Source organism: Cebus imitator, unplaced genomic scaffold (assembly GCF_001604975.1).
Source record: "Cebus imitator isolate Cc_AM_T3 unplaced genomic scaffold, Cebus_imitator-1.0 Scaffold154, whole genome shotgun sequence".
Taxonomy (NCBI): domain Eukaryota; kingdom Metazoa; phylum Chordata; class Mammalia; order Primates; family Cebidae; genus Cebus; species Cebus imitator.
This window is the reverse complement of record NW_016107469.1, coordinates 421,732-444,615: the sequence shown is the minus strand read 5'-3', so window position 1 is coordinate 444,615 and position 22,884 is coordinate 421,732. Positions and strand designations below refer to the sequence as shown.

Here is a 22,884-nt window from a genome sequence, read left to right as displayed (position 1 = left end):
TGTTTTTCAGGATGGAGAGAATGTAAGGCAAAAACATTTGTTGATTTGATTCTGCTCTATAATTCATACTTATGTGTTATTTTCAAATTTATAGTAAAACACTGCTTTAAGAAGATGTTTTCATTACAATTTTTATAAATATAAATTCCAGATGAGTAATATATTTAAAATAAAAATACCATAAAAATTCCAGATGGAAAGATGGAATGACATTTTTTTCTTTATATATATATATATTTTTTTCTTTATATATATGAGTTTTCTTTATAGATAATATGCATATATATATATATATATGTTTTTTATTGCACTTTAGGTTCTGGGGTACATGTGCAGAGCATGCAGGATTGCTGTATAGGTACATACACGGCAATGTGGTTTGCTGCCTCGATCCCCCTGGTCATCTATATCTGGCATTTCTCCCCATGTTATCCCTCCACGACCTCTCTACCCCATGTTGTCCATCCCCTATTCTCTGCCAACAAATCCCAGAGTGGGATGCTCCCCTCGCTGTGTCCATGTGTTCTCACTGTTCAACACCCGCCTATGAGTGAGAACATGTGGTGTTTGATTTTCTGTTCTTGTGTCAGTTTGCTGAGAATGATGGTTTCCAGATTCATCCATATCCCTACAAAGGACACAAACTTATCATTTTTTTTTGTGGCTGCATAGAAAATAATCTCAAAGTAGGCTCTGTAGTTCACAACATAACATAAATCCTATAAGCTATAAACTGATACAAATTAACAATGTAAACTTACAAAAAAGCTAAAGAAATTTAAACAAAATCTAAAGAAATTATATTTGAATCCTTTATCAAGACAAAGTGCAATTTTCTTAAAATAGAACAAGTTCCTACAGATCAGAATACATAAATCAATAAAAAATGAAAAAAAACTTTGATTAAACATTGTAGTACCTTTTTAATAAACAAAAATGTTTACATTTACCAACAGTAAGAGAAATAGAAATTGACACCCCTCAGCAATAAATTTTTATATCTATGAAATTTGTAAAAACTATTAAGACAATGACTATGGTCTGAATGTTGAGTATCCCACAAAAATTTATATGTTGCATTCCTAATGTATTCCTAATACTCAAGATGATGGGATTACAAATTGGGACTTTTGGGGGCATTATCAAATAATAAAAGCTTTGCTCTCATAAGTGAGATCTGTGCCTTAATAAAAGAGGTTGAAAGTTGTTTTGTCACTTCTGTCAGGTGGGGTTTCAGCAAGAAGTCACTATCTTGGAAGCAGAGACCATATCCCACCAGACACTAAATCTGATGGCACCTGGATCTTGAACTTCCCAGCTTCTAGAACTGTGAGCAATAAATCTCTGTTGTTTATTAATTACCCAGTGTAAGGTATTTTTGTTATATCAGCCCGAAAGGACTAAAACATCTTTGACAGAACAGTATATGGACAAGGTATGGAGAAAAGGCACTTTGAGAGGTTGCTAGAGGGACTGAAAATTAATAAAACCTCTTAGCAGGTCAGCTTGCTGGAATCTACTAAAATTCCACATCTATATGACATTTGTTCCATCAGTCAAAAACACATTTTGAATTTTATTTCATACATAGTTTTACAAGTTACAAAATTATTTTGTTTTTGTCGAATAATAGTAAAGCTGAGATATTCCTTGAGTTGGAAATGCTACTTTGGTTTGTAGAACCTTGTTCCTTTTACTATATGTGAGGGAAATCTATTCCAGAAGCTATACTACCAAAAAGGAAAGGACAATGAAGTACATTTCCAGCAATTTTTATAGGGCCTCAGTGCTAACTTTAATTACAAAGCACATCCCGATGCTTCCAAATACCTAGGAGATGCTTTGCAAATAGATGGAGAGTGACAGCATATAAATTTCATAGTAAGCCTAGTGAGTCCAGCAACTATGTATTTTGTGTGTTATAATCTCCTACCTTTTTATAAGCTAACAGAATCCGTAGAAGCAACACTGAATGAAAAACTGTTTGTGTTTCAGTGCATGGTGTTATAGCACAAATTCCTGTCTGGTCAGGAATTTGTGAATTTTTTGTGAATTTAGCACAAAATCAAGGCAGGTATTGATGGAATAAAGAAAAGGAACATCTCCTGAATACTTATGGGTAACATGATTCACAGACACTCTTTCATTTAATTCTCACAGCAATTCTATGAGGTAATTATTGTTATCACTTTTAATGAAAATATTGAGGCTTAGAAGAACAAAGTAACTTGTCCAATAGTCAATAGCTTCCTAATTGATGAGAGCCTGTATTTGAATACAGGTGGGCTTGATTTCAAAGTTGCATCTCTTCCTAAGACATCTACTACTTGCCAAAGTGGAACAAGGTATTTGTTGACATGAAGCAGGCAGGACAACCAATTTTTCCCTAGGAATTCTAAGAGCTATTTCCAGAATCAAAGAAAAAGTCTAGCTCCTTCATCCTGGCCCAGATACAACTCTGTTTTTTCAATTGCCTGGTGCCCTCCAGGTTTTTATGGGACTGCTTTGTGTATGAATCGGTATAGCTACAGTAAAACCCATGAGAAAACCGCAGGAGTTCTAACATTTACAGGTGTGGTAGAGGAGGGCGCTTGGCAAAAAATTCAAAGGGAGCCATCAGTGAGGTCAGGGGAAGGCAGTAAGAATGACAGTTAGACATTTCGAAACTAAAGTTTCTTAGTAAGGATGGAGTGGCCAACAGTAACAACGGCTTCTGATAGGTTAAGTAAACGAGGCCAGATAATTGACCATTGGTTTAGGCACACTGCAGATGAAAGAGCTACGAAGCAGAAACCGAATGAAAGTAATTCTACCTTACCTCTTGGCTGGGATGAAAAATATAACTGTCTATAGAATTCTAGGTACTACTACACTTGGATTTTAAATGAAAGTAAGATAATGTTTTTGTTTTGTTTTACTGATTTATTGATTGATTGACTGTAACATTTCCCTGATCTTTGTAGGAACACCTCTCCAGAATTACCACCTCCAGCAGTGTCTATCTGGATGTACTTCTAATAGAAACCACATTATTTTAAATTCTATTTTTCTCTACATCCAAGGCTATGATGGGTTTTTCTTTTACATACTATAATACTATATTATATTTTTCCCTGTCTGGCATCTGACACAATTTTAGTTATTGGTCTAATAATTTCTTTAATGTCTACCTCTCTGGCTGGAGTCCCATGAGAATATTGACTGTATTTGTCTTGTTCATTGCTCTTTCTCTTATTCTTAGTGTTTGGTATACAACGAGAAGTCAACAAATTTTCATTATTGCATATATGTAAATAAATGAATTACATTTAAATCCTTTTCTCCATATGAGACAGAAAGCTCAAAATCAATCTTCCTCCATAATGTTGAATGGTTCTTCTTGGCCATTTTCCCCACTGCTGAAAAAGAGTATCTCAAAGATAGAGTATTTCAATAGATAAAATTGTAAAATCACTAAAACAGGATACACAAACTGCGTTTTTAGTAAAAAGAATGCAGAAACTGAACCCCTTCCTGACACTTTACACTAAAATTAACTCCAGATGGATTAAAGACTTAAACATAAGACCTAACACCATAAAAACCCTAGAAGAAAATATAGGCCAAAACATTCAGGACATAGGCATAAGCAAGGACTTCATGACTAAAACACCAAAAGCATTAGCAACAAAAACCAAAATAGAAAAATAGGACCTAATTAAACTCCAGAGCTTCTGTACAGCAAAAGAAACAATCATTAGAGTGAAACGGTAACCAACAGAATGAGAAAAAATTTTTGCAATCTATCCATCTGACAAAGGGCTAATATCTAGAATCTACAAATAACTAAAACAGACTTACAAGAAAAAAACAAACCCATCCAAAAGTGGGCAAAGGATATGAACAGACACTTTACAAAAGAAGACATACGTGAGGCCAACAAACATATGAAAAGATGTTCATCATCACTGATTATTAGAGTAATGCAAATCAAAACCACATTGAGATACCACCTCATATCAGTTGGAATGGTTATCATTAAAAAATCTGGAGACAACAGATGCCGGAGAGGATGTGGAGAAACAGGAACACTCTTACAAAGCTGGTGGGAGTGTAAATTAGTTCAACCATTGTGGAAGACAGTACGGCGATTTCTCAAGGATCTAGAAATAGAAATTCCGTTTGACCCAGCAATCCCATTACTGGGTATGTACCCAAAGAACTATAAATTGTTCTACTATAAAGAAACATGCACACATATATTCATTGCAGCCCTGTGTACAAGAGCAAAGACCTGGAACCAACCCAAAGGCCCATCAATGATAGACTGGACAGGGAAAATGTGGCACACATACACCATGGAATACTATGCAGCCATAAAAAACGATGAGTTCATGTCCTTTGTAGGTACCTGGATGAATCTGGAAACCATCATTCTCAGCAAACTGACACAAGAACAGAAAATCCAATACTGCATGTTCTCACTCATAGGTGGGCGTTGAACAATGAGATCACATGGACACACGGAGGGGAGCATCACACACTGGGGTCTGTTGGGGGTGGCGCTGAGGGAGGGACAGCAGGGGAGTGGTGAGGTCATGGAGGGATAACATGGGGAGAAATGTCAGATGTAGGTAACGGGGGGATGGAGGCAGCAAACCACATTGCCATGTGTTTACCTATGCAACAGTCCTGCATAATCTGCACATGTACCCCAGAAGCTAAAGTACAATAAAAAAAAAACATACTTTAAGCAATAGTAACAGAAGTGAACACCTCTATAGAGAGCCACAGAGCATATTTCAGGAAAATAAAATGCAGCATAGAAATAAATAAAGGGACCAATTTATTTCTTGAAGAAATTCCATTGTTCCTTAGCTTGTTCTGGAGACCGCAAGGGGAAATTGGATTACTGGATTATTACCATCTACTCTGTCTTTGCTAGCCATCTTTTAGTGATAGTGATGAGTTTGGGTCCTTTGTAGGGACATGGATGAACCTGGAAACCATCATTCTCAGCAAACTGACGGAAGAGCAGAAGATCAAACACCACATGTTCTCACTCATAGGCAGGTGTTGAACAATGAGAACACATGGACACAGGGAGGGGAGCACTACACACTGGGGTCAGCTGGGGGGAAATAGGGGAGGGACGGTGGGGGATGGGGAGCTGAGGAGAGATAGCAAGGGGAGAAATGCCAGATGTAGGTGATGGGGAGGAAGGCAGCAAATCACACTGCCACGTGTGTACCTATGCAACAATTTTGCATGTTCTTCACATGTACCCCAAAACCTAAAATGCAATAAAATAAATAAATGGGGGGAAAAAAAAGAAAATACATACGTATTCTAGAATTTAGCATAATTAATTGCTGTATTTTTGTTTTATGCCTTCTGTTTGACACTATTCTGACAAATTAGGAACCTTAGAAGAAACATGCTACAAAATACAAGACTTTTAATAAAAGAGACTATACCTAATCAACACATTACATGTGATTTTATTAATGTAACACCATTTTATTCACGTGATTTTGTTGCTGGTGATGAATTAAAACAATTATGACCAGTAATATTCTTCAGAGAGGATAACCTGACTTAGTCTTTCTCTCTCTCTCTATATATATATATATATAAATGTATATATATAAATATATATAATTATATTTATATTTAATTTACATAAAATATAATATTATATAAATGTTATATAGTTCTATAAGCACAACATATAAACAAAATCAAAATTATGAAAATAACTGTATCAGTATTTCCTGGAAAGCTGAAAATAGTAATTAAAAAATACATTCAAGTTAACTATATAGAGAGCTTTTTAGATGGATTAGAGTTCCTGACCTGTTTTAAAATTTCATATTTAACTTTTAGCCCAAGGTTTCAATGAAATCACTGAGTAAATGATATTTTAACTTTAATTCTACCTCTGTATATTCTCTTCTTTAATTAATTATGTGCTTCACTAAGTGCCAACACATCCTGATTTTAGAATCAGAGTTCTACTACTTCTGAAATAGAGATAAAAGATATTACATTATTTTAGAGAGGAAAACAGTGGCTACTGAGTTATTTGCTATTCTTTATAATAAGTAAGTTGTGAAACTAAAATTATAAATGAAACCATATGGTTTTGATTCACATGAATTATAAACAAAAATGGCAACTATTATATCTGCTATCTATGGAATGGCTAGTATATATGAAATGTTAGGTTACATATAAAAAATGCATTGGTGAGCAACAGAGATAAATTTCCTACACTGGAGGGTTTCATAATATACTGCACTATATTGTCTCCTTGTTCATCTTAATTGTTGTGATAGTTTACCAAGGAATCAGTAATTTAAGTAACATCTACCTATTTTTTTCTCTTAAAAACGAATTACATTAAGAATTTTGTAACTTCTGGGAAGCTGGGAAAGCCTAAGCCTTGGGGAAATAATACAGACTCTTAGTCAAAAATGGTTCTTGCGCAGATTTTTTAATACAATATTTCTTTCACAATTTAGTTTCATTGGAAGTTTTTCTCTAGATACTTACTAAAAAAAATTAAAAAGTTAAAAATTAAATAGAGTATCAGAATCCATAGTGAAAAAGTTCTATTTAATGGAATATTTGCCTAATGTCAGGTATCACTTGACTAACTTGTTAAAAAATACAGATTCCTGCACACTGTGCTGAATATGCCATATTTTCTGAACTAGCCAAGAACCTGTGTTTTAACAAGCTTCCAAGATGATTCTTAGCAGCAGGAAATTTGGGAAATACTAGAGTCAAACAACTGTAAACAAAAAACTATATTAGTCTCCCAATATTATTGTGTGGGAGTCTAAGTCTCTTAGTGGGTCTCTAAGAACTTGCTTTATGAATCCACCTCACTGTCAATGTTAGAAATATCAATAAGACAGAAAATTAACAAGAATATGCAGGACTTGAACTCAGGTATGGACCAAGTGGACCTAAAAGACATGTACAGAACTCTCCACCTGAAATCCACAGAATACATTCTTATCAGCACCACATCACACTTATTGAAAATTGACTACATAATTGGAAGTAAAACACTCCTCAACAAATGCAAAAGAATGAAATCATAACAAACAGTCTCTCAGACCACAGTGCAATGAAATTAGTACTCAGGATTAAGAAACTCACTCAAAACTGCACAACTACATCGAAACTGAACAACCTGCTCCCGAATGACTACTGAGTAAAAAATGAAATTAAGGCAGAAATAAATAAGTTCTTTGAAATCAATGAGAACAAAGACACAACATACCAGAATCTCTGGGGCACAGCTAAATCAGTGTTGAGAGGGAAATTTATAGCACTAAATGCCCACAGGAGAAAGTGGGAAAGATCTAAAATCAACACTCTAACATCACAATTAAAAGAACTAGAAAAACAAGAGCTAAGAAATTCAAAAGCTAGCAGAAAATAAGAAATAACTAAGATCAGAGCAGAACTTAACAAGAGAGAGACACGAAAACTCCTTCAAAAAATCAATGAATCCAGGAGCTGGTTTTTTGAAAGGATTAACAAAATAGACTGCTAACCAGACTAATAAAGAAGAAAAGAGAGAAGAATCAAATAGACTCAATAAAAAATGAGAAAGTAGATGTCACCAGTGATCCCACAGAAGTATAAATTATCATCAGAGGATATTATAAACACCTCTATGAAAATAAACTAGAAAATCTAGAAGAAATGGATAAATTCATGGACACATAAACCCTCCCAAGACTAAACTAGAAAGAAGTTGAATTCCTGAATAGACCAATAACAAGTTTTGAAATTGAGGCAGTAATTAATAGCCTACTAACCAGAAAAAGCCCAAGACAAGACGGATCCACAGCCAAATTCTACCAGGGGTACAAAGAGGAGATGGTACTATTCCTTCCAGAACTACTCCAAACAATAGAAAAAGAGGAAATCAGGAATTCTCCCTAACTTATTTCACAAGGCCAGTATCATCCTGATACCAAAACCTGGCAGCGACACAACAAAAAAAGAAAAATTGACACCAATATCCCTGATGAACATTGATGCAAAATTCCTCAGTAAAACACTGGCAAACCAAATCCAGCAGCATATCAAAAAGCTTAACCATCACAATCAAGTCGGCCTCATTCCTGGGATGCAAGGCTGGTTCAACATACACAAATCAGTAAGTGTAATCCATCACATAAACAGAACAAATGAAAAAAAAAAACAATGTGATTATCTCAATAGATGCAAGAAAGGCTTTTGATAAAATTCAACAGTGCTTCATGCTAAAAACTCCCAATAAACTAGGTATTGATAGAATGTATCTCAAAATAATAAGAGCTATTTATGACAAATCCACAGCCAATATTATACTGAATGAGCAAAAGCTGGAAGCATTCCCTTTGAAAACCTGCACAGAACAAGGATACCCTCTCTCACTACTCCTATCTACTCCTATTCAACATAGTACTGGAAGTTCTGGCCAGGGCAATAAGGCAAGAAAAAGAAATAAAAGGTATTTAAATAGGAAGAGAGCAAGTTAAACTGTCTATGTTTGCAGACACATGATTTTATATTTAGAAGACCCAACTGTCTCAGACAAAAATCTCCTTAAGCTGATAAGCAACTTCAGCAAAGTGTCAGGATACAAAACCAATGCACGAAAATCACAAGCATGTCTATATACCAATAATAGACAAACAGAGAGCCCAAGCAAGAGTGAACTCCCATTCACAATTGCTACAAAGAAAATAAAATACCTAAGACTACAACATACAAGGGATGTGAAGGACCTCTTCAAGGAGAACTACAAACCAGTGCTCAAGGAAATAAGAGAGGACACAAACAAATGGAAAAACATTCCATGCTCACGGATTGGAAGAATCAATATCATAAAAATGGCCATACTGCCCAAAGTGATTTACAGATTCAATGCTATCCCAATGAAGCTATCACTGACTTTCCTCACAGAAATAAAAAATCTACTTTAAATTTTATATGGAATTAAAAAGAGCCTGTATAGCCAAGACAATCCTAAGCAAAAATAATAAAGCTCTAGGCATCATGCTACCTGACCTCAAACTATACCTACATGTGGTAGTCAAAACAGCATGGTACTGATACCAAAACAGAGATATGGACCAATGGAACAAAACAGAGAATTCAGAAATAATACCACACATCTACAACCACCTGATCTTTGAAAAAAACTGACAAAAACAAGCAATGGGGAAAGGATTACCTATTTCATAAGCAGTGCTGGGAAAATTGGTTAGCCATATTCAGAAAACTGAAACGACCCCTTCCTTACACCTTACATAAAAATTAACTCCAGATGGATTAAAGACTTAAACATAAGAATTAAACCATAAAAACCTTAGAAGAAAAATACCATTCAGGACATAGGCATGGGCAAAGATTTTATGACTAAAACACCAAAAGCAATGGCAACCAAAGGCAAAATTGACAAATGGTATGTAATTAAACTAAAGAGCTTCTGCACAGCAAAAGAAACTATCATCAGAATGAAAAGGCAACCTACAGAATGGGAGAAATTTTTGCAATCTATCCATCTGATAAAGAGCTAATATCCAGAATCTACAAGAAACAAACAAACTTACAAGGAAAAAAAAAATCAAAAAGTGGGCAAGGGATATGAACAGATACTTCTCAAAGGAAGGCATTTATGTGTCCAACAAATACATGAAAAAAAGCTCATCATCAATGGTCATTAGAGAAATGCAAATCAGAGCCACATTAATATACCATCTCATGCCAGTTAGAATGGCAATCATTAAAAACTCAGGAAACAACAGATGCTGGAGAGGATGTGGAGAAATAGGAACACTTTTATACTGTTGGTGGGAGTGTAAATTAGTTCAGTCATCATAGAAGACACTGTGGTGATTCATCAAGAATCTAGAAATAGAAATACCATTTGACCCAGCAATCCCATTACTGGGTATATACCCAAAGGACTGTAAGTCATACTACTATAAAGACACATGCACACATGTTTATTGTGGCACTGTTCACAATAGCAAAGACTTGGAACCAACAAAAATACTCATCAATGATAGACTGGATAAAGAAAATGTGGCACATATACACCATGGAATACAATGCAGCCATTAAAAAAGGATGAGTTCATGTGCATTGCAGGGACATGAAGATGGAAACCATCATTTTCAGCAAACTAACACAGGAACAGAAAACCAAACACCACATGTTCTCACTCATAATTGGGAGTTGAACAATGAGAACACATGGATACAGAGAGGGGAACATCACACACCGTAGCCTGTCTGGTGGTGTATACCTATGTAACAAACCTGCACATTCTGCACATGTACTGTAGAACTTAAAGTATAATAATAAAAAAGTTTCTATTTTCTTATGTTCACTGGACTTTTCATTAGTTTGGAGTAATTTGAGTTACTAAAATGTTCCATCTGTATCAACAACTATATTTTAAAATGAATAGATTCAAGACTCATCAATTTCCCAGGTAAATATATTACAAAGTCACAATATGACAAATAGAAAACTTTTAAGTGAAATGACTCAAACTGTAGTCTTCAATGAAATATTATATGTTCCAAACAGCTTGATAGTATTAAAATATAAAGAAGCACATTGTAGATGAATTCATTTTTGCCTATCATCATTTGTGAATGAAAAATATCTTTAAAGAATGAAGGTTTCTAAAGAAGGAACTCATTAAAATAAAAATCACATGACATAATATTGATTAGACCTCTTGACTCTATTACAACAGTTTTATGGCTACAACACTGGACAATTGCAGAGGCCACCATTTCCATTTCGTGTATGGCCACGCGGGGCAGAAAGAGTCAACATTAAACTGAGTTCTACACTTGTTAGATGCTAAATTCATATCAATTGGAAAGCTATATGAAGATTAGGTACTTCACTCCAGATAAATCGCAAATATAGCATATTTTGCTGCAGCCACTTAGAGTTACTCTTTATTCCTTTGAGGTGGAGGAGAGGTTAGAACCTTAAATTCAGGAATTAAGATCATGCAAGTTTCCTGCCTGCCTGTCTATTCAATTCCATCCATCATCTATATATTTCTGTTTCTTTTTAATTAACATTATACAATTTCATCTCCTTTTGACTCATATAAGACCATATGCTGAGTTTGGGGTTTGACTATTTTTTCAGTCTTGTAAAATTTGTGTTATTGTTTTGTGTATTTATCTAAATTTTAGAAAAATAGTATTGTGCTAGTATACAACATTATGCTTCTTCCCTTGTTTTTCACTCAGCACTGTTTTTACTTTTTATCCATGTTACTATGTAAACATCTAACCCATTTTTCTAAGTGCTCCACAATACCCGATGGTACTTATCTACTACATTTTGCTGATATATTTTTCTGTGAAGGATACCTGGGTTGCCTCCAACACTTCAGCCTCACAAACAATGCTATATTGAATATCCTAGTAAATGTGCCCTGAGTAAACTTTGTGAAAACATGCACCAGAGTAAGATTGCTGGCTCCTGGTTTACCTGCCAACTGAAAGTGCATAAGGTTTCGATGTCCCCATATCACCATTAAAATTATAATTGAGGGTTTTTTTTGTATTGTTGAACCATTTTTGCATTCATGAGATAAAATTACTTGACCAAGTTTAAAATTTAATATTTTACAGCTTTTTTGTCAATGTTTATTAAGAAAATGAGGTCATAATTTCCTTTTCATGTATTGTCATAATTAAGTTTTAGAATCAAAATTACACTCGTTTTACTAATACAACATACTATGTTTGTTATTGATATTTTCAGAACTTATGGTTTCATTTTCAGCAATTTACTTTTCTATGAAAATTAAAGCATATAATGACAGAAACATAGCTGGCTAGTCATTTTTTTAGGATCTGAATTTTCATTATTTTTCTTCTTTACAACACAAAAGATATGGCAATGTACTATTCATTTTGAAGCATGTTTTTACAAGTAAAATTTTATATACTAGTCATAAAGCTGGCATTTAAAAAGAACTTTGCATAACATTTATTGTATACATTTTATAGAATATTAAATTATAATATTTTTATATATTTATAAAATGTAAATGTTTTATAAATTGTAATTTGATATATTTGTATATTTGTATATATCAAATTATAAACATATTAAGTCTTAGTTGTGTCTATATTTACTCAGATTTAGAACTAACAATGAGCACATGAGATGGTAAAAAGTCGCCTTTCTTTCAGAATAAACATCATTCCGTAACTAATGCCAATGATTACATAAGAAAGTATATTGCTGGGAAAATATCTAAGAAAAGTCAGAGACATATTATAGCCAGTTCCTTAATGATTACTATTTAAATCTCATTTCAAATTAAGAGTTATAGAATTGGATTTTTTTTACATGTAAATTTTAGGGCACATTTAGCTTTTCTTTCATTACTGAATTATTTAGAAATTGGCTAGAGCAAAGCCAAAGGAAAGGGAAAAAGATAATCAGCTAAATCAACTTTTTGGGTGAAAATAACCAAGAAAGAGACATGCACAAATTAAGTATAGACTTTCTGAAATTTTCCACATTTAAATTCAGGTAAGTTGCCAGGTTAAAGTATACTAGGATAATATTTTCTTTGTCCAAAGGAAGTTTTAGAGGATAATTTGGCCAAAACTGTGGTATACATATCACATGCTGCCTAATGTTTTTGGATAGAATTTTCATTTAGTAAGTATTCATTGATCTCTGCACAGTATTATATGCTACAAATTCAAGAATAAGATAAATGGAGTTTCTGTTTTCATTAAACTCAATGTTACCATGGGTATCACGCAAATAACGGGTATTTTAATCCATATGAAAAGTAGAGGGTGCTTCTGTCCACATGGTATAAGATGGCTCAAAATCAGGTCCACATTCTGTCTAGAGGAAGGGAAAAAGTAGTGGAAAGGATGGCATTTCCTTCTCCTTTAAGAGACTATACCAAAATTTTTATACACCTACGACAAAGATATTCATTGCACCCTGATTTGTAATTGTGAAAAATTGGAGTTGATGTGTAAATTGTTGTATATGCTCTAGGAAATTGTAAAAAAAAAAAAAAAAAATCAATAAACTCTACATACACGTATCAGCATAGGTAGCTCTCAAAAAATAATACTGAGCTTTAAAAACTACAGAAGCATAATTACATTTATACAATCTGGTTTGAGAATTAGTATAAATGACAATAACACTGTACTACCTATTTCTAAAATGTAGTATATCACAGGTTGATGGAGATAAGGAATATATCACAAATAAATAATAGATATATGTAATAAATGTACACAAAGTCGAACCTATGCTCATTAAAGCTAATAAGAAATTCATAATTGAGATTACCTTTGAGATAGGAAGTGACAGAACTTGATTTGGGAGGGAAATGAAGAGACTAAGCATATATGTGCATGTGTGGGTGTATATATCAAAAAGTTAATCAAGAGAGAAATACGTTTCTACTGATTTTACATACGACTCTCACTTTCAGGTAAAACACTTTCCTCTGCATTCATGTATCTACTCATGTTGCCTCAAAACACAGTCATTTAGAGAAATAATCTTCAAAAGAAATCATCACATGGATGTCAAGAACTTTAGTTTGTTCTCTTTTGTTTTTAGCTACAAATCTTCTAATCAGATTCAAAATAAGATTTTTTTAAAAAGTCCCTAATTGTGCTTCAGAACTAAAAGTGTACATGTGCTTTAGTTAAGTGGGTACCTTAATACATTTTTCTTAGGCAGTCATTAAATAAACAAATTAAAACTTAGCAAAATATATAAACTTAAAATAGCAGCATCTTAAGCACAGTGGTTTTATTGGTTTTTGGTGTCTTTCTCTGGATGATCTAAGTGTAAACAAGTTTTGATTTCAGGGTAGGAGTGGATGAGGACTGTAGAAATCAGTTAATAAAGGTTTTCATTGTTCAACAGAAAAAGTTCTTTCACTGAGTGGTTTCCAAGGAACTGAGTTAATGCTGACATTAGCTCAGGATAATTCTTTTAGAAACACATTTAAAAAGAAAGTCTTATCTACCCTCCTCATTCCACAAATAAGGGGTCTCTTTATGTAGATTTTAGTAAAATGGGCGTGTTTATGCTAGCAATAATCACCATTAATATTATCCAACTAATTCATCCTGCCATTGTTCCACGTTCCTAAAACAAATACAGATCACAGGTTTTCTTTTCACACAGATGTTCATCCAGGGGAGTATAAACTGAAACATTTTCAAGTCTATTTGTTTATTTATTTATTTTACAGAAATTATCCTTTGTTCCCTGACATGTCTTAGAGCTTACACCAGTGCTCGGATCTAATAGTGCTAAATAGGTATCTGCTGGATCAATATCTATCCTAGTTTATAGATTGATCTTTCATGTATCTCTACGTGAGAGACCAACGACCTTTGTCTATGCTGACACATTGGAGCTCTGAGGCTAAATGGAAGTGCAGATGCAGAGCCCGGCAATTCAGCCAAGGTAAATACCACCTACTGATTGCACAGTCGGCCCCTGGAGACCACACTTCCATCTTGTTCTAACTGCAGCTGTTTCTACTTTTCTATCAAATCAATTTTTCTTTTTTATTCTAAGCATTTATTTTAATTTTATATGGTTCTTCAAAATCCCTCTGGAGAGAGAATGATTCCACATTTAAATAATCAGAACAGTACTGTGTCTAATAGTGCTGGAATTCTTAATTTTTTTTTTCAGGCAAGGCATAATACTATCCAGAGAGGATTCAGAGAAAACAGAAGAAACATGAATATGATGAAGAAACTACACACGAAGAGGCTAAATAGCTTATCAAAGTCCACAATCTAAGATGAGGAGCTCTAATAAGAACTCAGGGGTTTTGATATCAGAGATTATGTTCCTTAACATAGGTTTTAAAGTAGAGTCATTGAAAGAAACTATAAATAAGTATAGCTAAAGTACTGCTTTTTAAAAAAGGTTATTTTTATTAGATTAGTTATTTGTTTATCAACGCTACTCAGAGTCAGGTATACCACCGGGCACTGGGAATACAAAGATGAAACTCACGGTTTATCAGGGAAGACAGGTCAAACTGATATCACATTATGCACCTAATAAATTCACCATGGTAAGTACAGTGGTGGTGACATGTCAGGGGATTATGACAATAGGAAACAGAAATACCAAATCCAGTTAGAAGCAGTTATAAAGGCTTTCTGAAGAAAAGGTCAGCTGAGCTGGGGTAAGCCATTAGAAGGGAAGTTTGGAGAAGTGAAGCACACTCCAGGCAGGTAAACATAAGGCATGCAAAGTCATCATGGAGTTTAATGCACTGAATCATGAAATACAACGTGAAGATGATGTTGAAATCAAGAGTGATAATCAGGGCTTAGCCCTTAGAGGCACTGTGGACAATGGGAGACTCTCTACTTAATTCTGTGAGTAGATGGGGAGCTGGTCCAGAGTTATAAATAGGATAGTCACATAAACATGGATATATTTTAAATAGCGGGGTGGTGTGTTGGAAAAGGAGCTGAAGTTCTATTAGTCAAAATAAGCCAGACTGTGCTATGGTAACAAATAAATATCTAAATAATCCGTGAGTTAATGCAATAAAAGATTATTTCTTAAATACCTAAAGTCTGAGGCTGGCTAGGCAGCCCTTCTTCACCTGGTAGCTACGCCATCTGGAATATGTACCTTTCCAGCTTATTGCACTGCAGATGACAAGATGTTTTTATGGCTTGGAGCTAGAGGTGGCTTTCATTTACTTTTCCCATATCTCATCATCTGGGATCCTGTCACTTGACCCAGAGTAAGCGCAAGAGGCCTTAGGCAATCACTGAGTGTCTACCACAAAATAGGGCGCTTCATTTAATCTTGCTTATAATAGGTGAAATGTATCTATAATTTCTTACCATATTATTTAGAGAAAAGCAAGTTTGTTCGTGTATTCAATTCTTTCAACGAATGCTTTTGTGAGCACCTGCTCGGCACTGTCCTAAATTCTGTCTCTGTCATAAAAAGCAGGGGTAAAGCACAGTTCACATTACTTCACTGCACAACAACTCTTCACTGGTTCTCCAGTCACATGGAGATACGTGCAAGGGAACAGAATTAGAATAGGAGGGATGAGAAGTGTAACATGTGCTAGATCATGTGGGGTTTTGTATGACTTTGAATTTAAATTAAATGAAGGGCCTTTAAACATTCTGTGCAGAAGTGTGATATCAGCTCACTTTCTTTTTCAAAGAATAATTATCTGGCTGCTCTGTTGATAAGAGACATAAGGTGATGGGGTGGAGACATTGAGCTCTCTTAGGAAGTTACATAGTAATCCAAGTAAACAGTGATTATGGTTTTGAGCAAGAGTAAAAGCATGGATCTGGTGAAAAGTGGTTAGATTTTGGATATATTTTGAAATGAAGATATTTAATTTTGAAGGTAGAATAATTAGAATTTGAAGACAAGTAAGATGTACGATATGAGACAAAAAGGTCTTAACTTGATCTCTTAGGAGCATGGAGTTGCAGCCAACTGAGGATAGATAAACCTCAATCATTTGAAATATTCCTAAACAGCTTCAAAAGGGCTCTAGAGAGTATTAGTCTCCTAAATAATCCATCTCCAACGAATACTTCCTTTATAATTTCAAATAATAACAACGTTTATCTTGGAAAAAAGTATTTTTCCAAGATATAAAGCTTAGCACAAATCATTCCCTACATTGACAAAATTTCACATAAAATCTATCTGCCTAAAAATGAAACTGGTTAGAAAGAAAATTATGTAAATATCCTTTTTGAAAGCAAGTCAGAAAATATTAAGCTATATTAGATTATCTTGATGTGACATAATTCATTTGCTTTTTAGGATCATGTTTGCTTTATGGGAACTGCCTACAAAGCTCACTTACAGATATAAACTGCTTTTTTTTTTATTGTTGTTGTTATTATTTACGTATTAGGAAGACATTAAGTAAGGTATGCCACTTTATCTTGGCAGTTTAATTCATCCACTGAGTATCAATTAGTGGCTGAGGAAATGATCAAGATTCTCTCTTTGACCAAACTTTGGTCGAACTCTTCTGAGCTCTTTTTAACCATGCCCCAACTTTTGAACGTACATGTTACTTTCTGCATTGTCCAATTGTAGCTAGAATCTTCTCAGTTTAGCCAGAATTTTTAATCCTTGATATCTGATCACACTTTGATATCTGATCGGGTTTCCCTCCTCCACAATGCCTCAGGTAAAATTTATTACCCTGGTCTGCCTTCAGCAAGAATCTCATCAGATATGTTAGCCAGAATCCCCTCTTATGCCAAATGTGACCTCTTAGTAATTTTTATCCAGTAACCCCCTTGCCTTATGCTCTTTGGCTATTAATTCCCACTTTTTCTTGTGGTATTCAGAGTTGAGGCCAATTTCTCTCTCCTACTATAAAATCCTATTGTGATAGCCTTCCTGTGCAACTATTGCAATATTCCTTTTTGAATAGTCTGCTTTACTATTCTTTAATGGGTGTCATGAAGAATTTTTTCATTAACAAAAATCATATTTGAGTTGGATTTTCGTGAAAGCAGGGAAGGTGGGAGGTTTTTTTAGGCATATAGAACAGGACCCATGAATGTGGGGATGTGAAAGAGGATGGCAGATTCATGCAGATTATAAAATTTAAAGCTCATGAGAGCAGAACTGTTTAGTTCAGGAATGTGAGAAGCAGGAAATTGAGGCTGGTAAAATTTGGCAAGACTGATTATAAAGTTGTGCATGGGGCCAGGTGTGGTGGCTCACGCCTGTAATCCCAGTACTTTGGGAGGCTGAGGCAGGCAGATCCGATGAGGTCAGGAGTTCGAGACCAGCCTGGCTAACATGGTGAAACCTTGTCTCTACTAAAAATACAAAATTAGGCAGGCATGGTGGTATGCACCTATAATCCCAGCTACTCAAGAGGCTGAGGCAGGAGAATCACTTGAACCCAGGAGGTGGAAGTTGCAGTAAGCCGAGATTGCACCACTGAACTCCAGCCTGGGTGACAGAGCAAGACTCTGTCGAACAAAAAATATTATGCATGGGTAATTACATGGCACAGTAAAAAGTTTCAATCTTAGCCTTTAGGTAAAATCAAGATAATGATACTGAAAAATGTAAAAGAATTGAAAGAGCCCTATGGGAGGAAGATGGAGAGTAGAGAACAGACAAAGAAAAGTCATTAGAAAGCTACTCATGGGAAGGTATAAGTGAGAACCAATTTAGCTCCTAGAAATACCAAGTTTTTTTTTTTTCACCATTTATTTATTTTATTGCATTTTAGGTTTTGGGGTACATGTGAAGAACATGCAAAATTGTTGCATAGGTACACACGTGGCAGTGTGATTTGCTGCCTTCCTCCCCATCACCTACATCTGGCATTTCTCCCCTTGCTATCTCTCCCCAGCTCCCCACACATCTAACAGAGTTGATAAGCTAACATTATGAACAATTATGTGGTTATATATTGTTTTGCTTAGACAATGCAAACTCAGCTTAATTTTTCTTACCTATAAGGTAAAAAAACAAAAAACAAACAAAAAACAAATCAGTGACCTCAGAAAGATATCAAACTATATGAAACCTAGTTTAAAATACAGTTTGGAAGAGGCTTACTTGCCTTCATCTAACATTTTCTTTCTAGAATTTGCCTCTCCCAAGTAAACAGAATGTTCCGTAGATAACCACATAGTTTTTAGTGTCTAATGGAGCAACCACACTCTCCAGAAAAGAGGATAGGCAATAGACACATTTTTTTTTTAAATAAAGACAGGGTATTTCTCTCTCACCCAGGCTGGAATGCAGTGGAGAAATCATAGCTCACTCTAACCTCCAATTCCTGGGCTCACTCTAACCACCTTACCTTCCTAAGTAGATGTGACTATAGACATATACCAACACACTTAGCTAATTAAAAAAAAAAATTGTAGAGATAGGGTCTCGCTATGCTGCCCAGGTTGCCTAAGCTAGACTACATTTGTAAAAGCCAATTTCATAAAAGTAATAGAAATACATGTCATAGTATGCATTAGAAGACTTCAATATAACAAAAAGACATGTCATCAAGACAGAAGTAATCTATGAAATCCACATTACCAAAAAAGGACTAGTTTTCACAACATTTTTAGATTTTCTATAAATTAATAAGTAACAGACAAGCAAACCAAGAGAAACATCCACAAAAGATTGACAGGCAATTCACAGAACATAAAACTCAAGTATTCATTGATCATATGTGAAAATACATTCAAACTCACCAATATTAGAAAAGTGTTCTTCTCCAAAGGAAAAAAGGAATGGGATGAGATTGGGAAATACAGCCAAAATACTATTTTATGTGTAACATTTAATGTCTTTAAACAACAGCTGAGAATTATTGGTAAATGCTAACACATGGTTATATGTAGTAAGCACATGCCTGTTTGATTTGCTTTCTATACGTTAAACTGTGGTTCTGTTTTAAGATATTTGAGAAATCTCCATACTGCTTTCCACAGTGGCTGAACACATTTACATTCCCACCAGCAGTGTATAAGCACCTTTTCTCTGTAGCCTCAACAGTATGTATTTTTTTCGATGTTTTAATAATAGCCATTCTGCATGCTCACAGATGGGTAGAATCAATATTGTGAAAATGACCACACTGCCAAAAGCAGTCTGCAAATTCAATGCAATTCCTACCAAAATACCAAAATCATTCTTCACAGAACCACAGAAAACAATCCTAAAATTCATATGGAACCAAAAAAGAGCCCACATAGCCAATGCAAGACGAAGCAGAAGGAACGAATCTGGAGACATCACATTACCTAACTTCAAACTATACTATAAGGTCATAGCCACCAAAACAGCATGTTAATAGTATAAAAATAGGCACATAGACCAATGGAAGAGAATAGAGAACGTATAAATAAACCTACATACTTACAACCAACTAATCATTGACAAAGAAAACATAAACGTAAAGTGGTGAAAGGACACCCTAATCAACGAATGGTGCTGGGATAATTGGCAAGCCACATGTAGGAGAATGAAACTAGATCTTCATCTCTCATCTTATACAAAAATCTATTCAAGATAGAGCAAGGTACTTAAATCTAAGACCTGAAACTATAAAAATTCTAGAAGATAACATCAAAGAAACCCCTCTAGACATTGGCTTAGGCAAAGACTTCATGACCATGACCCAAAAGTAAATGCAACAAATCAAAGATAAATAGGTGGGATTTAATTAAAGAGCTTCCACACAGCAAAAGAACAGTCAACAGAGTAAACAGACAACATACAGAGTGGAAGAAAATCTTCACAATCTATACATCTGTCAGAGGACTAATATCCAGAATCTACAAGAAACTCAAACAAATTAGGAAGAAAAAAAATAATCTTATCAGAAAGCGGGCTAAGGACATGAACAGATAATTCTCAAAAGAAGATACACAAATGGTCAACAAATATACAAAAAAATGCTCAACATCACTAATGATCAGGAAAATGCAAATTAAAGCCACAATGCAATACCACGTTACTCCTGCAAGAATGGCCATAGTGAAAAAAATGAAAAAATTATAGATGTTGTCATGGATGCAGTGAAAAGAACATGTCTGCACTGCTGGTGGGAATGCAAACTAGTACAACCACGATGGAAAACAGTGTGGAGATTCCTGAGAGAACTAAGAGTAAAACTACCATTTAATCCAGCAACCTCACCACTGGGTATCTACCCAGAGGAGGAGAAGTCAGTATACAAAAAAGATACTTGCACACCCAAGTTTATAGCAGCACAATTTACAATTCCAAAAATATAGAACCAGCCCAAATGTCTATCAATCAATGAGTGAATAAACTGTGATATATATATATATATATATATGTAGTATGTGCCTTTACTACATAAAGTTATTGTAAGCAGTGAATAAGTTCATGCAAAAGACAGTGATATTCAAATGTGAAGAAAAGGTATGGAAATTCTCAAATTTGCAGGTAATGTAAAATTAAATGAACATACTTTTCTATTTAATATTATTCTAAACTTACTGAAACATATATATACACCATATATGTGTGTGTATGTGTGTGTGTGTATATAAAGTTATACACACACACACACACAAACACACACACACACACACACAATGGAATACTACTCAGCCATAAAAGGGAATGAATTAATGAATTAATGGCATTAACAGTAACCTGGATGAACTGGAGACTATTACTCTAAGTAAACTAATTCAGGAATAGAAAGCTAAACATTGTATGTTCTCACTCATAAGTGGGAGCTAAACTATGGGAATACAAATGCATAAGAATGATACAATGGACTTTGGGAACTCTGGGGAAAGGGTTGGAGGTGGGTGAGGGATAAAAGACTACAAACTGGGTTCAGCATATACTGTTTGGTTGATGGGTACACTAAAATCTCACAAATCACCAACTTACTTATGTAACAAAATACCACCTGTTCCCCAAAAACCTATGCAAATAAAAATTTAAAATAATAATAAAAATAGCCATTACTACTGATATGAGATTGTATCTCATTGTGGTTTTGATTTAAATTGTATTTTTGAAATACTTATTAAATTAACATATATAACAATTTTACTATACTGTTCTATAAAAATTTCTTTATCACTTTCATGAGGTAAAATGATATGGAAGGCAGTATGAGTTAGAGGAAGAACACAGAAATAAGAATTGGAATTCTAATATCCAGTCCCAAATCTGCCACCTACCTACTGTGAAACCTTGAGAAAATCATTCTTCTGAAACTGATTATCCAGCTAAAACCTTAAATAGTGTGTGCTTCTACTACATAAAGTTATTTTAAAGAGTAAATTAGTTCATGTATAAGAAAGTAATATTCAAATATGAAGAAAAAGTATGGAAATTCTCAAATTTGCAGGTAATGTAAAATTAAATGAACATACTTTTCTATTTACTATCATTCTAAACTTACTGAAACATATTAGAAGCAAAAGTGGGGATTATAAAAGACACACATATTATCTTACCGGGTCTGTTAGCTGAGAGTAGAGTTCATGGCAATTGTCAAAAATGTACTTGTATGTAGAATCCAGGCAAGCCCTTACACAATCCTTCACCACCATGCTAGCTTTTGGGGGGCTTTGCAGCTCCAGGACCTGATAAAGAGAGGCACTTATTTTCTCAACTGCAACAATAAAACTTTGTAATCCAGTATAAACTACTCAAATATATATTCAATAAATACTTTTAGTTGATTTTTCTATGTTCAATTGGTGTCATCGTACCATAGGGTTTTAAATATGTAAATATTCATTTTAACTTGCTGATATAGAAAATTATTGAAAATGATAATTGTTGTAAACACTCACATGAAAACACTTAATGTGACCAGTGAAAACTTCATACATTCTTTGATTTCATTTCATTCCATCATTCAACAAACATTTGTCACTTCCTATATGTCAGATAATAGTGATACAGCAGTGAATGACAGAAACAAAAAATCCCTTTCCTTACAGGCTTAATTTTCAGTAGATAATCAACAAAATAAATATGTGAAATATATGATGAAGCATGTCGAAAAGAAAAATGGAGGAAAAATAGGAAGTGCTTAGATGACTATTTTGAGGAGTTTTGCTATTAAGGGAAATGAACTGCGGTAGCAGCTATAGAAGAAAGCAAAGACAAACAGTATTTTGAAGACTGTAAAATCAGTAACATGTACATAGGGGAAAGCTGACAATTTAGGAGAGTGGAGAGGACTGCTAGACGAATATTTCAGTGCACAAGAGAAGAAAAAATCAATTGCACATGTAGAAGAGACCGCATTTTCTAGGAAAACAGGTGGTTCATCAATAGCAAAAAAAAAAA

The 22,884-nt window shown here is 34.4% G+C and overlaps 1 protein-coding gene across 2 annotated transcripts in view; it reads right to left on the bottom strand.

Annotated features, from left to right (window-relative positions):
• The window catches only part of UNC13C (unc-13 homolog C), a 625,259-nt gene that overhangs the window by 257,408 nt on the left and 344,967 nt on the right, over positions 1 to 22,884 (bottom strand). For both annotated transcript variants that reach the window (XM_037743781.1, XM_017543349.2), the window contains exon 17: positions 22,041 to 22,169. In XM_037743781.1, the coding sequence (XP_037599709.1) occupies positions 22,041 to 22,169 (129 nt within the window). The remainder of the gene's footprint in view (positions 1 to 22,040; positions 22,170 to 22,884) is intronic.